This window comes from Neoarius graeffei, chromosome 8, assembly GCF_027579695.1.
Source record: "Neoarius graeffei isolate fNeoGra1 chromosome 8, fNeoGra1.pri, whole genome shotgun sequence".
In the NCBI taxonomy this organism is placed as follows: domain Eukaryota; kingdom Metazoa; phylum Chordata; class Actinopteri; order Siluriformes; family Ariidae; genus Neoarius; species Neoarius graeffei.
The window spans coordinates 70,667,613-70,685,378 of NC_083576.1; the positions used below are offsets into that span (position 1 = coordinate 70,667,613).

A 17,766-nucleotide genomic window follows, 5' to 3' on the forward strand; every position below is an offset into this window, starting at 1 on the left:
ACTCCTCTCAGAATTCTTGGAGGAATTTCACGAAACTTAGCAAAAGGCTTTGTTATATGTTGGTAATACACATATTGCAATTTAGTTCAATTCGGTAGAATGTTTTCAGAGTCCGGGCCCTTGATTACCAAACTTGTACTTTGACAATTTCATGAAAGTGTGCTCGTTTTCTCAAATCAACTCCTCTCTCAATTTTTGCAGGAATTTTGCGAAACTTTGCGAAAGGCTTTGCTATATGCCGGTAATGTGCATATTACAATTTCATTCGTTGGTTTCATTATCTATTGTTAGACAGCGCAGGACCTCAAGAAATTTTTTTCTATATCTATCCATCCATCCATTATCTGTAGCTGCTTATCCTACAGGGTTGCAGGCAAGCTGGAGCCTATCCCAGCTGACTATGAGTGAAAGGCGGGGTACACCCTGGACAAGTCGCCAGGTCATCACAGGGCTCATACATAGAGACAAACAACCATTCACACTCTCACTCACACCTACGGTCAATTTAGAGCCACCAGTTAACCTAACCTGCATGTCTTTGGACTGTGGGGGAAACCGGAGCACCCGGAGGAAACCCACGCGGACACGGGGAGAACATGCAAACTCCACACAGAAAGGCCCTTGCCGGCCACGGGGCTCAAACCCAGAACCTTCTTGCTGTGAGGTGACAGCGCTAACCACTACACCACCGTGCCGCCCATTTTTATTTTTACCAGGTGAAAGGTTTTCCCAGGCTGCCACACGTGTCCACTTGTATGAATTCATGATTGGATTTGGTTTAAATTTGTCTCGTGCCCATTTCCTCTTGTGCCTTTTTGTGAAAAATCTCCGTCCGTTTATTATTCTGATAAAATACAAGAAGTGACGAGGTGATAACTGGGTCTGTGTGCATGGTTCTGTGTTTTATTGTATTTTATGATTTATAGAGTAAATTTGCCTGGAAAAATTATTTTGGTTCCCCCCAAAAAAGTAGGATCGCTTGCTGTATTTTCACGCAAGTGTCAATGGTAATGAATAATCATTCAATAGAGCATTTGTTTCAGAACGTCATGCTGATTGTACCTGTGTAACGAAGAGACTGATGTCCAGTTTTGTCCGAGTTTGGCTTTTTTTCAGGTCACTGCATGGCTTTAAGCACAGCTATATTATCAGCATTAAGGCTTGGTGTAGAATTCACAGTATTTCATCGAGTCATTTTTCGTTTGTTTTCACAGAACAGTTTGTTTGTTGCTGGTCTCTCTGTGGATCATAGAGTATGCAAATCCATCATGTTTTATCAGCACACGTCACATACAGTATAAACCACCTCGAATTTCTGAGTATCAAAATGCAATATAAATTTACACGTACAGCAAATTGCAATCTTGGATCGCACATGATTTGTGCCTTATTAAATCAGAAAAGAGTGTACCAAAGTGTAACAAATAAATTTGATTATTGCGATTCTCATTACAAGTCTTCTGTCTTCATTCGATTTGTGACTTGTCTTTTCAGCAAGTTTACACTTGAGAGATGAACTTCAGGACTACAATAGGAGAGACAGCTGAATCCTAACCATTCTCACAGATAGGATTTCAAAGGAGGGGCAGGAGGGGGAAAAGGTCAGACTAGCAGAATATGAGGTTTTAGAATTTCTTGAGGTCCTGCACTGTCTAACAATAGATCAAGGCCTTCAGCACAGAACCAATGTAGAAAGGGCTTGTGATCACGTGATGTGTAATGTGTTAACTTTGACGGCGGGGCCCAATTGTCTCAACAACACGCTCCAAAGCAGATCTGCTCCTCCTCTGGAAACTCGGTGAGACAAATTCCACTCCACATCACTATCTCTTTACATTATAGCATGATGCTTTTATACTGATAGACCACTGATCATCTGTTAGCTAGTTTCAAGACTCATATGGGTTTGAATTTCTTCACTCGATTTTGTTTTGTGTGTGTTTGCAATTTGACCTTTGTTGACTTTGTGTAATTAATTGTCCTGGAAATACATTGAATGTTGTGAAAACCTTTTGGCTGATGTCAGGGTATTGACGTGAAGTTGAGTTTGTACTGGACATATTGTTCTGATCTATTTAAGGAAGTAATTAAAAACAGACATGGCTGACACTCAAGAGGTTACGGAGGAGGAGGTCCAGTGAGTAGCTCATCCTATAACACTTTCATGCACCAATTTTTGAAAAACATATATATCCATGTTTTTTTTTTTTTTAGATGGAATTTTTTTTTTGGAATTATTTAAAATTATATGCCATTTGTATTTGGACTTTTTCCTGAATATAAATTATTTAAAAAGTAAACATTGTCCAATACCATGAGTAAAAATTAATAAATAAATATATATTAGGGTGCATCAGTTGCCCCCTAAAAATGAAAAGTTCCTCCGATCATGATGCATTTTTGTTTTTATGTTCCTTTTGGTAAGAAAACACACTGGGTGAAATATTTTGAAAAAATTCAAAAAGTTTAATGGTGGCACCAGGAGCTCAAAGTTATGGAAAAAGCTGCTATTTTATGACCATTTCGATCACTTTTCATGAAACATTATGGCACCTTATAGAGTATACCAAATATCTTAGATACCCATTTTTAGTACATATTCTAAATATATTATCAAGCACAGTTTGAGTTTTAGCTGTTCATTGAATCATTGTTCAACTACTTTTAAACAATACAAATGTATTATGAATCACATTAACGCTTCTCAATCCCTTGCAAAGGTTCTTAACATGATCTCTGGCTCACAAGAAATCAGTAAATGGAGTCCAACATTGTGATTCAAACCTTACACGAAAACATAAAATAAGCGTTTTTTGGCAAAAAATGAACCTCATTGTGCCACCATTAGACTTTTGAATATGGTCAACAAATTTTTACAGGATGTCTTTATTGGTGAAAAGGAACACCCAAACAAAAATACATCAGATTTTATGAAAGCGAGGGCAACTGATGCACCCTAATATATACACACAAAAATTAAAAAATCTTTCAAATGTGTTTATAAATATAAATTGTTATAGAAAATATAATTGCTGAACAAAATATAGCAATATTCTTAACATTTTGACTTGCATGACACAAGGTTGTTGTTTTTTTAAGTACCAGTCAAAAGTCTGTACTTTCTATATTGTAGAACAATACTGAAGACGTCAAAACTATGAAATAACACCTGTAACAGATACAGAATTGTGGTAAACAAAAAAATTAAATATATTTAATATTTTAGATTCTTCAGAGTAGCCAGCGTTTACCTTGATGACGCTTTGCACACTATTATTATCTTAACCAGCTTCATGAGGTCGTCACCTGGAACACTTCAATTAACAGATGTGCCTCGTCAAAAGTTAATTAGTACAATTTCATGCCGCCTTAATGCATTTGAGACCAAATAGTAAATAATAAAAATACAGTAAATAGCCCTATTCGACAACTGTAGTAATCCATATTATGTCAAGAACCGCTCAGCCAAGTAAAGAGAAACAACATCCATCATTACTTTAAGACATGAAGTGACTCTTAATTAATAAAAATAAAGAAAAACCATTGAATCAGATGTATTCAAACATGCAAACTTAATTAAAATTAAGTTTGATTTAGTTTATTTTGTGTAGAAAGTTTGTAAAGATGTATAAGAAACTTGGTACATTGAGAAGAGAATAGACTAGAGAGTAACAGAAATTGCAATGATTTATATTTAATTACAGTCTGAGTGATTTTGAAGGTGATTTCCAGCTATCTAAAATCAGCCTTAAATGAACTCTTAACAATTTCATGAGTAGTGCCCATGTTTATTAAGCATGCATTTTAAGGTTTCTCTTATATTTAACAGTTATTCCATGAAATCGAGTCGTACATGAGCTGATAGCCGACGAGGCGCATAGCACCGAGTTGGCTATAAGCCATGTATGATGAGATTGAGTGGAATAACTGTTTTTATTCTATCCACATTCATTGGATTTTGAGAAGAGCATTTTTAATTTTTTGCAAATTCGATTAATAAGAACTTTATACAAAACGTCCAACAAAATTATTTCCACTTAGGCAGACTTCTTAAAAACCTATCGATGGCTGCATGAATTGACTTGTGTTTTTTTTTTTTGTAGAAAGTGCCATCTTGCTGTTGTGCCGAGGTATAGAATAGCTTTCGACATTTATTTAATTCTTCCTTGGACATTTCAGTTATGTAATTTTCAAACTTCATTGAGCGTTTGAACCAGTCTAAAAAAATTTCAATAAATTTTAATGCTTAAAAATGAAGGATGTGAACAAACCGGTGAAATGACAGTAGCAATTTGTGAAAAATGTGGTGGTGATAATTCTTGAAAAAAAAAAGTAAATTCTTTCATTCTGTATTTTGTTGCTTTTTTGTATTTTTTGGGATTTTGTTTTCGAGTAGAGTTTTTATTTTGTCCTCGGTTGGTTCACGCTCTGCCATTTTGTTTTTCTCTACTCACGATATATGAGCTGATAGCTTAGTAGCCAATCAGAGTGCGCAATTGCTTATATCCAGTGAATGTGGACAGAATGAATAAATGAAATATATGAACAGTACAGTATGTAAATATTGACTAATAGATATCCATCATTTCCGGAGTAATAACAGGACCTTTGTTTTTGTTTGTTTGTTTGTTTGTTTGTTTGTTTTTACCAGGGAGGAAGGTATGGTTCCACTTAACTTATTTGGCTCTAGTCATTAACAGTAAATTGTTTGGATGTGAGAAATTTGCCTTTGCATCATTATTCTTCAATAAACCTTACCTTCAATCCTTCTGCATGTGAGCACACCCTCCAAACTACTTGTAGCATATAGAACCGCGGCATGCCATGAACTCAAAGCACGTATAATATTTCTCATGGGCTTGTTTTTTTTTTCTGCACAAATATAGCGGAAGACTTGAAATTCAAACCTAAGTGAGTTCCTCTTTACACTTTAATTGAATACAAGGTGAAGCATCTGAACACTTTTCATACAAGCTCTGGTTTTATAGGTTTATGCAGAATATTCAAGCACCAAAAATTCCAGAGGGAGAAAAAGTAGATTTTGATGTAAGTTTCTGCATTTCGGACGTCCTCCATTAGAAATGCCAAACCAGTCTAATAAGAACCAAACCAGGTGGGGTGCGGGTGGTTGTTTTTTTGTTTTTAGGACATTCACCGTAAACGTCAGGAGAAGGACCTGGCTGAGTTGCAGGCCCTGATCGAGGCTCACTTTATCCAGAGGAAGAAAGACGAGGAAGAGCTAATCGCTTTGGTTAACAGGATTGTGAGTATCTCAGGTTTACAACAGTGTGTGCATTAAATGAAAAAAAAATCCACCCTGAAAGATTTGCATATTAATTTTTATAATTAACACGACATTCAATAGACCTCCAAGATTTTTTTTTTTTTTTGCACTTGGGTCAATTGTTTCTTACATTACTCACAATGCTGCTCGACTGCCCACTGATAGTGATGCAGTGGGATTTAGCCCTTGCGTCAGCTCTACCTAAAGAGGGTGATGCAGCAGCGCTTTAGTCTATCCAGATCTCTCGCCTCCTCATCTGTACTCTCTGCTCAAGGTTCCAGAGCTACAACTTTCTTGCTTAAACTACCATCAACTGCAATGAGCTCATCATCTCGTAGATCACTCACTAGCCGAGCCAAGTCTCTACCGTTACTCAGCGCAACTTTGAGTCCAGCATTTGCACCAACATCACCACTACTACACAAGTACACAATATGACATTGAATGTCACTGTAAAATTGAGAGTGAAGAAAAAAGGTCTTGCTATTTATTTATTTAAGGAGCTAAACATAATCCCATATGTTTAAATTGCAGCGCCAACTAACAACTCTCTAAACAAATCATAAATATTTTTGGATCCTCCAGGAAACCGTTAGATGCTTGTTTAGCTAAACGGCAGTCTTATCAGAACCTGGTCAGGGTCATGGTGGATACAGAGTTGATCCTGGGAACACAGGATGGCAGGCAAGCAAAACATAGCAAACAATCAACAGGTTCTAAGAAGATTAAGCTGCAACGTTCCAAAAATAACATTCCTACAATGGTGTAAATCATCAACTAGCATTACGGGAACATTAGTGTTAATCTTTGTGATGGACTCGTAGTTTATTGAGTGCATTTTGTCTGCCTCCTGTTCTGTGTTCCCAGGATTGACTACGTATCCACCATGACCCTGACCAAGATATAGCACTTAATGAGATAAGTGAATGGTTAATGTTAATGTTCCTACAACTAAAATAGAATAGTTATGGAATGTGTTATGGAAAAAAAAAAAAAACTTTCCGCACACCAAGGGAACATAATGGATCAACATTCTTGGGGGGGGAAAGTGGCTAAAACTATTGCATTGAGAAAACAGACGTTTATCTGGGTCCTCATGGTTTATAGTGGACAGACTCCTAAATTGGCCACTACATCTGTATTGTGTGTGTCCTCACAAGGATAGGAACATTATGGGGACATTTGACTGGTCCACATGAGGAAAAAACTCTTTTTTTTTTTTTTTTTTTTGGTTTATAAAAAGTGACTAAATGAAAGTAAAGAAGGTTTTGGGTTAGATTTAGGTCTAGCACATCATTCATCTCATCTCATTATCTCTAGCCGCTTTATCCTGTTCTACAGGGTCGCAGGCAAGCTGGAGCCTATCCCAGCTGACTACGGGCGAAAGGCGGGGTACACCCTGGACAAGTCGCCAGGTCATCACAGGGCTGACACATAGACACAGACAACCATTCACATTCACACCTACGGTCAATTTAGAGTCACCAGTTAACCTAACCTGCATGTCTTTGGACTGTGGGGGAAACCGGAGCACCCGGAGGAAACCCACGCAGACACGGGGAGAACATGCAAACTCCACACAGAAAGGCCCTCGCCGGCCCCGGGGCTCGAACCCAGGACCTTCTTGCTGTGAGGCGACAGCACTAACCACTACACCACCGTGCTGCCTAGCACATCATTAGTGAGCTGTATTTATTTGTATGGTAATGGGAGGTCCTCACAAAAACAGTAAAACGTGTGTGTGTTTAGGAGAACCGTCGTGCTGAGAGGGCCGAGCAGCAGAGGATCCGAGCGGAGAGAGAAAAGGAGCGACAGGCCAGACTCGCTGTGAGTTAGAATGAGAAAAATATATATTAACCAGCATATTAAATAAAAGTTGGTGAATAGCATCTGAAGATGCATTTGTTTTCAGGAGGAGAAAGAAAGAAAGGAGCAGGAGGAACAGAGGAGGAAGCAAGATGAGGATGCGAAGAAAAAGAAGGCTCTAATAAGTTCCAAGACTCAATATGGAAGCCTTCAGCAAAGAGTGAGTCCACTTTAATTTAAGCTGTATTCACTGCATCTAGATCTTACTGGTGATTATTGTAGACCTTTTCGAAATGTTTTTCTGTCGTGAGAAAAGAACAGGAACAATCGGCTTCTTCAAAATTTGCTTATAATGGAAGTCTGTGGGCAGATGTTAAAATCCATCATTTAACGTTTACAATACAGAACTAAGTGACATGAATTCAAAACTACTGTTACAATAATTAAAAAAAATTTACTTTGGAAGTGCTGCCTTAAGTCAGATGACCCAGGACTCTGGCGAGCAGGGGCAAAAAAATAAAAAATAAAACCATCAGATAAGAGCACCTATAGGGCACGTCATCTCATTTTCTCTGCTGGAAGGGCACCCTTTAGAGCACTTTATCATGTTTCCTTGCATGCAGGTTAACCCTTTAGAGCACTGACTCATGTATGAGTATTGTCCATTAGAAAGCTCGCCTGGTGGGCACTTCATTACATTTTCTCGCACATAATGGCACTCGAGAGCACTTGATCACATTTTCTCCACTGCAATGGCACCCTAGAGGGCACTTTTGTGCATTTTTTTTTCTTACTACAACCACTGAAGTTTTTCGCATGTAGAGAAATCCTATAGGGCACTGCATCATGTATTCTCCACTGGAAAGGCACCCAAGATGGCAATTCATGATTTTTTTTTTTTTTTTTGCGCATAGGGACCATGTGCAAAATTAGAGGACGTTCAATATGTTTTCTCACACGTTACACAACCATAGACGGCACTTGAGCACATTTTCTCCACTGTAATGGTGCAGGGGTGATAGCGTTCCGGCGCCGCGCCGGATTTCCAGCGTACCGCGGCGCCGGAAAAAAAAAAATCTAGTTCGCCCATTATCCTGTGTCATTCTGAGATGCGCAGATAGACAGTAAAGGGAATTCGCCCCAGAAATCTGGCGCGGCGCCGGAACGCTATCACCCCTGAATGGTGCCCTAGAGGGCATTTTTATAACATTTTTCAACCATGGGGGCATCTTCAGTGGTTACTGAAGGTGAATGAAATAAATTAATCATGTTTTTGCAGCGGGCGGCACGGTGGTGTAGTGGTTAGCGCTGTCGCCTCACAGCAAGAAGGTCCGGGTTCGAGCCCCGTGGCCAGCGAGGGCCTTTCTGTGTGGAGTTTGCATGTTCTCCCCGTGTCCGTGTGGGTTTCCTCCGGGTGCTCCGGTTTCCCCCACAGTCCAAAGACATGCAGGTTAGGTTAACTGGTGACTCTAAATTGACCGTAGGTGTGAATGTGAGTGTGAATGGTTGTCTGTGTCTGTGTCAGCCCTGTGATGACCTGGCGACTTGTCCAGGGTGTACCCCGCCTTTCGCCCGTAGTCAGCTGGGATAGGCTCCAGCTTGCCTGCGACCCTGTAGAACAGGATAAAGGCGGCTAGAGATAATGAGATGAGATGAGATGTTTTTGCAGCATAAATGTTCGTCGACTGCTCAAACAGGCCTTAGTTTATTTAAAACTTGAAGGTCTAAGTCTTTTTAAAATCATGGCGTATTGTTTTAATATTGACATGTCTTAGAGTAAAAGTGCTACAGAGTCACAGGTTTTCCTGTTTCATTTGACGCCCTTCTGTGTATACAGTGTAAGAGTGTATAAAAACGCCATACTGTCCATAACGATGTATAATAATGACTTTCAGGCTGACAGTCGCAAAGGAGGCAAGAAGCAGACGGAGAGGGAGAAGAAGAAGAAGGTTTTGGCCGACAGACAGAAGCCTCTAAACATTGATCATCTCAGTGAGGATAAGCTCAAGTACGATGTCTGTAAACCCAAATATGTTTCACTGATAACCCGGCTTGTCATAACAGCGAAAGGATGATTTAAAAAAAAAAGCAGTTCAGCTCAGATACAGTGCAAGACAAAGACAGTAGGAGGTCTGAAAAAAAGACATTTAAAAAAAAAAAACACTTTATTCTCTGTATGTGGGGAAAAGATCCACTCAGTCACGAGCTTATTGTATAATAGGAGGCTCCCAACCTTGTCATCATGGAAATGCAGCTAAACCTAGTTTTCATTAAACCTCTTTCTGTACTAAGAGGTTAATTAAAGGAGATACACAGAACCTTTATTTTTAAATACATTTCTGAGTGGATAGTATATCCATCCTTGACTCTTGTATGCTGCATAAATTAGGAATAAATATATACACACTACCGTTCAAAAGTTTGGGTTCACTTTGAAAAGTCCTTATTTTTGAAAGAAAAGCACTGTTCTTTTCAATGAAGATCACTTTAAACTAATCAGAAATCCACTCTATACATTGCTAATGTGCTAAATGACTATTCTAGCTGCAAATGTCTGGTTTTTGGTGCAATATCTCCATAGGTGTATAGAGGCCCATTTCCAGCAACTCTCACTCCAGTGTTCTAATGGTACAATGTGTTTGCTCATTGCCTCAGAAGGCTAATGGATGATTAGAAAACCCTTGTACAATCATGTTAGCACAGCTGAAAACAGTTTAGCTCTTTAGAGAAGCTATAAAACTGACCTTCCTTTGAGCAGATTGAGTTTCTGGAGCATCACATTTGTGGGGTCGATTAAATGCTCAAAATGGCCAGAAAAATGTCTTGACTATATTTTCTATTCATTTTACAACTTTATGGTGGTAAATAAAAGTGTGACTTTTCATGGAAAACACAAAATTGTCTGGGTGACCCTAAACTTTTGAACGGTAGTGTATCTTTTTTTTTTTTTTTAAGAGTTAAAATCGACCGCAAAGTTGGCATTCGAGCTGAGCCAGCCAGCCCTGAATGGGTGACGTCACAGCAGGAACCGGTGCTATAGACCAAAGCCAGACTTGGCAGGCGAGAGTGGTTGCAATGGCCTCTTCGGTCGGATTTATTGGAGATTCTTCAGACAGTAATACATCTGACTGTGATAGTCCTGAAATTGGAGTGTGTGTGTGTGTATACACATGTACACACTATACACGTAGAACCGTATCAGTTCAAACCATCGGAAAGCGAATCCGATAGTAACACTTCAGCCACAGAGGCCCACACCTTACGAAATAAAGCCAGAGAACAAAGCCATCCAGAGAACTGGATGGAATTGAACTGACCGTCTCATGTGACTCTCATTAAAACAGGATGGGTGTTATAACTTATGCAACATACATGTACATGCATGCATTTTCACTGATAAAACGTAAAGGGCTAATTAAACAAAATCACATTCTGAAGCAAATTAAATAATCTTATACCGGTAACTTAAACACTACAAGTTACATGTATTAATCTAAATGCAGGTAAACAGCGAGTGGTGGTGGTGGTGGTGTTATGTAGCCAGATGAGAGTTGCATGTTACCTGTCTGTGTTCTCGCTTCCTGAAGGCCAACTGTTTTGAAACAATCTGACTTTCAGTTCTTCATTCATTCACTTCTTCCACGTAAGGGCAAGATATTGCTGCTGAAGCAAGCATATCCAGCAGGAAAAAAAATGTCCAGCGGAGAAATCTGACGACTGGTCCACTCATTCTCCATTTTCTCCATACTGAATACTCCGCCATTACTGCTTGGCTCACACTCCGGGAGAACTGGTGCAACTGAACCTACTTTCCTTTTCTTATAGTTTTCTTTTCCTTTAATTGTTGGGACTGCACTCTCTTTCAACACGGGCTTATAGCCAACGCTCCTCAACAGATCAGAGGTCTCGTACGAGTCGTCAGTAAAATGTGCAGAGCAGAGGAGAGACCACTTCGTAGACGCCCAATGTGCCCGTGAACTTCTTGCAAAACGCGTCCAAATCTTTGCAGTTTGAACATTCTTGGGCCATGAATGCAATGTAAATCCACCTTCTGTTATGTTGCTGCACCGGCCAGCAACACATCTACGTGGCATGGCGATAAATTAGCTCAAAATGGAGCTCTGTGTTTTAGTATAGCGGAAATGGTGATGAGACCGATAGCCTTCCTGCGGTGACGTCACAGATGTCAAGGTCATTCACTCAGACCGCTACCTATATGAATCACTTTAATCATAAAAATAACTATATTAGATTTATTGTTGGTGCTTAAAACTATTCCTATGCCATTCTTGAGGTCTCAAGGCATTTATAAACAAAAAGTGAGGCCATGGTTCTGCGTATCTCCTTTAAGCTCACAACATCTGGATTCCCAAAATGCACTGCAGTATGTCTCATAATACACTTTGCAGTTTTGTAGAAAATAGTATCTACATTTACACATACAGGACTTTTGTTCTTCCCAAAGTATAACCCACTTGGTAACTGCGACACTGACAGGAACAAAACTTTGTATCTGCATCCTACTGAAATAGTGCAACAGATCTTCACCAACATGTTCTCGGTGTGTGTACAGGGATAAAGCCAGTGAACTGTGGCAGTGGTTGATGGAGTTGGAGGCTCAGAAGTATGACCTGGCTGAGAAACTGAAACATCAGAAGTATAATGTAAGAGAAAACACAATGATGATAAAACAAGACACACCTGGTTAAATCATGCACCATTGAGAGGAGCTTGGACTTGTCCTTTTTGACTGATGACTGGTTTTCTTTGTCCCAGATCACTCAACTTCTTGTTCGGGTCCAGGACAATCAGGGGTAAGAATCGGATAGATTTTTAAATCCCTTTTGGATTCTAGATTGCATTCCATTTTTTTAACATAAAGATTAAAACACTACTAGGCATCATCATCATCATCTTTCAACTGCTCCTGTTCATTCGGCATCGCCACAGCAGATCTAGTCCGCATATTTGATCTGGCATAAGTTTTTACACCAGACGCCCTTCTTGACGCAACCTTCCCCAATCTATCCAGGCTTGGGATTGGCACCAAGTATGCACTGGCTTGTGTAACCCCAGTGGCTGAGTATTTTACCTAATTTGCATGCCTTTGAACTATGGGGGAAACCCACGCAAAAAGGCCTCTGTCGGCCATGAGGTTTGAACCCGGAACCTTCTTGCTGTGATGCAACAGTGTTGACCACTACACCACCGTACCACCCAAAACACTATTAGGCATGCTGTTGTAGAAAAATAATAAATGACAGTGTGGTGATTATCATTACCACCCTGAAGTTGATCATTTTCTAATAACATGTTATTACTCTTAAACAACAACAACAACGATTGACCAATTAACAGTTATTCCACGAAATTGAGTTGAACATGAGCTGACAGTCGATGAAGCGTGTAGCACCGAGTCGGCTATAAGCCATGTACAATGAGTGAGTGGAATAACTGATTTATTCTATCCACATTCACTGGATTTGGAGAAACAAAGCATTTTTTTTTATTTTTGCAAATATGATAAATAAAGGCGGCACGGTGGTGTAGTGGTTAGCGCTGTCGCCTCACAGCAAGAAGGTCCTGGGTTCGAGCCCCGGGGCCGGTGAGGGCCTTTCTGTGTGGAGTTTGCATGTTCTCCCCGTGTCCGCGTGGGTTTCCTCCGGGTGCTCCGGTTTCCCCCACAGTCCAAAGACATGCAGGTTAGGTTAACTGGTGACTCTAAATTGACCGTAGGTGTGAATGTGAGTGTGAATGGTTGTCTGTGTCTATGTGTCAGCCCTGTGATGACCTGGCGACTTGTCCAGGGTGTACCCCGCCTTTCGCCCGTAGTCAGCTGGGATAGGCTCCAGCTTGCCTGCGACCCTGTAGAAGGATAAAGCGGCTAGAGATAATGAGATGAGATGATAAATAAAAAATGTCCAACAAAATAATTTCCGCTTAGAATCTAAACAAACTGGCAAAAATGACAGTAGCAATCTGTGAAAAATGCTTGAATAATAATGCTTGAAAAATAAAAATAAAAGATACGTTCTTACCATCAAATACTTTCATTCCATATTTTGCTGGGGTTGTGTTTTCGAGTAGCATTTTCATTTCGTCCTCGGTTGGTTCAGCAACACGCTCCGCCATTTTGTTTTTCTCTACTCATGGTATACGAGCTGATAGCTTAGCATTAGAGTAGCCAATCAGAGCACACGATTGCTCATATCCAGTGAATGTGGATAGAATAATATTGCAGATTTGTTAAAGAATGACGCATTGTATTTTATATCCATTTTAGTTACATTTAATGTTGTAGAATGCCCATAACACAAGCTAGATCATGTTCTCACATGTTATATAACTATAAACAGTTGTTCCGTCACCAGTCTTTTTTTTTTTTTTCCTCTCACGTGAAAGTTAAAAACACAAAAAACACAGCTTGACATTTTACAGAAACCGTAAAATCTCCCATCTTGAAGACTTAACCATGTTGGAAAATGTTTAGATGAACAGCTGATACTGCAGACTGTTAAAGATGTACAAAAAAAATAAAGAAGCAAAAAAGTCCAGAGGGTGGAGGAGTTGCATCTGATCCAAATCCTCCTATTATTCTAATCCTAACTGTAACCCACCCAGCAGCGTGCAACATGAAGCAACACATTTAACACACTGAAACCCAACGAGTCGTCATCACCCCAGGTAGGAGGAGCTGGATCAGGTCCGACTCCACCCCATGGACTTTTTGTTCTGTCGTGAGGGGTACTTGAACCAAACATCTCCTTCGAGAAAGATTGACCATATCAGCAATGACATGTTTTAATGTTTCCCATACAAGTTCTTGTGAATGGAGTTGTTACTATAGAAACAAATGCATTAAAAGAAACCTGTGATTTGAATTACAACCAGAAGTACTCTCCGAGCTGCCGTAGTGGAAAATTAATCCACACCTTCTGATCAAACAATTAAAAAAAAAAAATCGAATAATCAGTCTTAAATGCTTTTTCTAATCAGTACTTTGACACTAATTGGATAAGATCTAAAGCTCCATGCTGACCAGTACTAATCCTGTCCTACTCTACGGAGTGAAGATCATAACACTGGGCTGATTATACATGCTGTACACCACCTGTCATCTCCGCGCACTCCTACATCAGCAGTGTTCTCTCTGTGTGTCTCTGCAGTGCCAAAGGACGAGGCAAGGGCAGCAGGAGGCGGTAGAAATGCTGACACTTTGGAGATGGGAAAGTCACATGTGCTGCGACAGCCTTGTGGGATTTGTTAACGTCATTAAATATTATGTAACTGAATGTACAACAACAAATCCCTTAACTGTACGTTTCTGCTTGAGATTACAAATAAAGCAGAGTTTGTTTGACCTTGGCTCATCAGAACACTAGTTTTATATAGGTGACACAAATGTGAGGGGGGGAAAAAAAAAAAAACCTCTACAAAGCAGAATGTAATGAGTCTCAGTTACATGATGCAGCGCTTGATGCTTAAAAAAAAAGGCTGATAAATTCATTAAAATAAATTAATTATATAAAAAGCAGCAAAGTCCTGCTTCACTTCTCTCAGGATTATACAGATTACAGTGATGAAGTAATTGAAAAAAGAGGGGGGAAAAAAAAAGTGGGCACTGTTATGCTGTCGGATTAATTGAGACCCCGTCCACACGTAGCCGGGTATCTGCTAAATCGAAGATATTTTTCTACGTTTTGGCCTGTCATCCACATGAAAACACATCAAAACGAATATTTAAAAAAACTCCGGGCAAAGTGAAGATTTCTGAAAACTCCGTGTATGCCTTTTCGTGTAGACAGAGATAACCGGAGTTTTGCGTTTTAGAACGTCACAATCTGCGCCAAAAAAAAATGACAAATCTGCCCTGACGTCAAACGTGCGACCTTTGTTTACTGCAGAAGCCAGATTAAGCATGGACAAAGAGTAATGGATCGCAGTAGTGCCTTGAAAGCGTTAATTATTGTGCAGGTGCTATTTACATGTTTAATTTTAGAAGCCCAACTACTGCTCCAAAAACAGGGTCAATATGTCCACATATTTACTTTGACAAGATTCCCAATCAACGTTTTCTTGCGTCTTTTGAAGTTTATACTCAAATTGTGTTTAGAAGCAATTCTGTCTCTGAGTCTGTCCAGACGAACGAGCTTGGCGCTATGCTTTATGTTTAGGCGGAAGTGACGCCAACAGAGGGCTATTCTGATGTGATTAGGGGGTAGGATTTGGGGAAATAATGCCATCTACAGGTTTGGAATGCTTATGAATGTGATTGAAAACGCAGATGTTCGGTTATGTGTGGAAGGGATTTTTTTCGAAGACGAGGTGGTGTGGATAAAACATTTTTATAAACGGAGGGGGGGGAAATGTTCGGTTTTAAAAATACCCGGGTACGTGTGTACATGGCCTTAATTTCTCCCCCATCTGTATGTATAAATAAACAGTGTGTGGTATCTTAAACAGAGGTTCCTCCAGACTTTAACAAATTTTAGCTCATGAAAACATCCAGTACCAGTCAACAGTCCGGACATGCCTTCTAATTCAGTGGCTTTTCTTTATTTTTATTAATTAAAAGTCACTTCAAGTAATGATGGATGTCGTTTGTCTTTACTTAGTCAAGCGGTTCTTGAAATAATATGGATTACTACAGTTGTTGAATAGGGCTATTTATTTATTTATTTAGTATTTTTATTATTTACCGTTTCATCTCAAACGCATTAAGAAAGCAAGAAATTGCACTAATTAACTTTTGACGAGGCACCTGTTGATTGAAAAGCATTCCAGGTGACTACCTCATGAAGCTGGTTAAGAGAATTCCAATGGCGTGCAATACATCATCAAGGTAAACGCTGGATACTTTGAAGAATCTAAAATACGAAACACTTTGTTTACCACACAAGTCCATCTATGTTCCATGTATTATTTCATAATTTTGATGTCTTCAGTATTGTTCGACAGTGTAGAAAATAGTCAAAATACAGAAAACCCTGTGAATTAGCAGGTGTCCAGACTTTATACTGGTACTGATACTGGATGAAAGCACTTAAATGTAATACTTTACCAGATTTCTAAGATGTTTAACTTATTTTTCTTTAATCAAACCAGTCACTTTGACACAAACAGAGAACACAGCACTCAGCTGCTCTTTTAACATTACTAGCTTTAATTGAAGCTACATCTGGGACACACGGCGCTTGGTAAGCCACACGTGAAAATGAGGCGTGCATGGTTGTTTATATCTCTCTCTCTCTCTCTCTCTCATATATGTGTGTGTGTGTGTATATGTATATATATAAGGTAAGATTATGACAGACACCAGTGTGTGTGTGTGTGTGTGTGTGTGTGTGTGAGAGACACAATATGGCATGTGCTGCCCTCAGTGCAGTTCAATGAGAGTCCATTGACACGTGTGTGTGTGACATTATGAAACTTGACACTATGCACACACACACACAAGCTAACATCAGTGCATTTTCAAGTTGTCCTGTCTGAAACGTCCAGAGGATGGATGCAGACAGCTGGCAGAGTGAGACGAAGCTATGGAGCAGGTATGAATCCTCACCACAGATGCGTCTCCCGGATCTCAGCAATGACCTGACTGGCTTTCTGTAAGGCCTGTGGGGACACAGTGCGAGGGGAGGACTTAGTATGGGTCTGAATATCTTTATCAAGAATTTCTAGAACCTAAGAATAAGGAACGTGGACATCACTTTGGGATCCAAGGCTCAATCTGCAATATCTTATTTTCACAGATTTAATACCAGCCAAATTTGTCAAAATGTAAGAACAAGCGTTTAGCACAGGACAAATCAGTAGGCCAGATAAGAGGAATTATTATTAGTCACTGTTGACCAGTGGATAAATAGGTTTCACTTATATGTCGCCTCACAGCAAGAAGGTCTGGGTTCGAGCCCCGTGGCCGGCGAGGGCCTTTCTGTGCGGAGTTTGCATGTTCTCCCCGTGTCTGCGTGGGTTTCCTCCGGGTGCTCCGGTTTCCCCCACAGTCCAAAGACATGCAGGTTAGGTTAACTGGTGACTCTAAATTGACCGTAGGTGTGAATGTGAGTGTGAATGGTTGTCTGTGTCTATGTGTCAGCCCTGTGATGACCTGGTGACTTGTCCAGGGTGTACCCCGCCTTTCGCCCGTAGTCAGCTGGGATAGGCTCCAGCTTGCCTGCGACCCTGTAGAACAGGATAAAGCGGCTAGAGATAATGAGATATTATATAAAAAAAAAGTGTAACAGTTATTCCATGAAATTGAGTTGTACATGAGCTGATAGCCATATACCATGGCTTATACCTTAAACTATAAGCCATGTACGATAAGATTGAGTGGAATAACTCTTATTCTATCCACATTCACTGGATTTTGAGAAATGGAGCATTTTTTGCAAATCACAGGGCTGACACATAGACACAGACAACCATTCACACTCACATTCACACCTACGGTCAATTTAGAGTCACCAGTTAACCTAACCTGCATGTCTTTGGACTGTGGGGGAAACCGGAGCACCTGGAGGAAACCCACGCGGACACGGGGAGAACATGCAAACTCCGCACAGAAAGGCCCTCGCCGGCCCCGGGGCTCGAACCCAGACCTTCTTGCTGTGTGGCGACAGCGCTAAGCGCTACACCACCGTGCCGCCCAACCAGCAAAATGACAGGAGCAATTT

At 40.1% G+C, this 17,766-nt stretch overlaps 2 protein-coding genes across 4 annotated transcripts in view; one reads left to right on the forward strand and one right to left on the reverse strand.

Moving 5' to 3' along the window:
• The first annotated feature begins 1,711 nt into the window (after positions 1 to 1,711).
• On the forward strand, positions 1,712 to 14,450 carry tnnt2d (troponin T2d, cardiac). Its single transcript, XM_060928168.1, has 12 exons — positions 1,712 to 1,798; positions 2,081 to 2,137; positions 4,652 to 4,659; positions 4,893 to 4,911; positions 4,989 to 5,046; positions 5,147 to 5,263; positions 7,034 to 7,111; positions 7,197 to 7,310; positions 8,986 to 9,098; positions 11,664 to 11,754; positions 11,867 to 11,904; positions 14,257 to 14,450. The coding sequence occupies exons 2-12, from the start codon at positions 2,100 to 2,102 to the stop codon at positions 14,291 to 14,293; spliced, it is 711 nt and encodes a 236-aa protein (XP_060784151.1). The 5' UTR covers positions 1,712 to 1,798; positions 2,081 to 2,099; the 3' UTR covers positions 14,294 to 14,450.
• Positions 14,451 to 16,232: 1,782 nt separating this feature from the next.
• dnm1l (dynamin 1-like) overlaps positions 16,233 to 17,766 on the reverse strand; it is a 46,210-nt gene continuing 44,676 nt past the window's right edge. For all 3 annotated transcript variants that reach the window (XM_060928165.1, XM_060928166.1, XM_060928164.1), the window contains one exon: positions 16,233 to 16,705. In XM_060928165.1, coding sequence (XP_060784148.1) covers positions 16,649 to 16,705 — 57 coding nt within the window. In that variant the 3' untranslated portion in view covers positions 16,233 to 16,648. The remainder of the gene's footprint in view (positions 16,706 to 17,766) is intronic.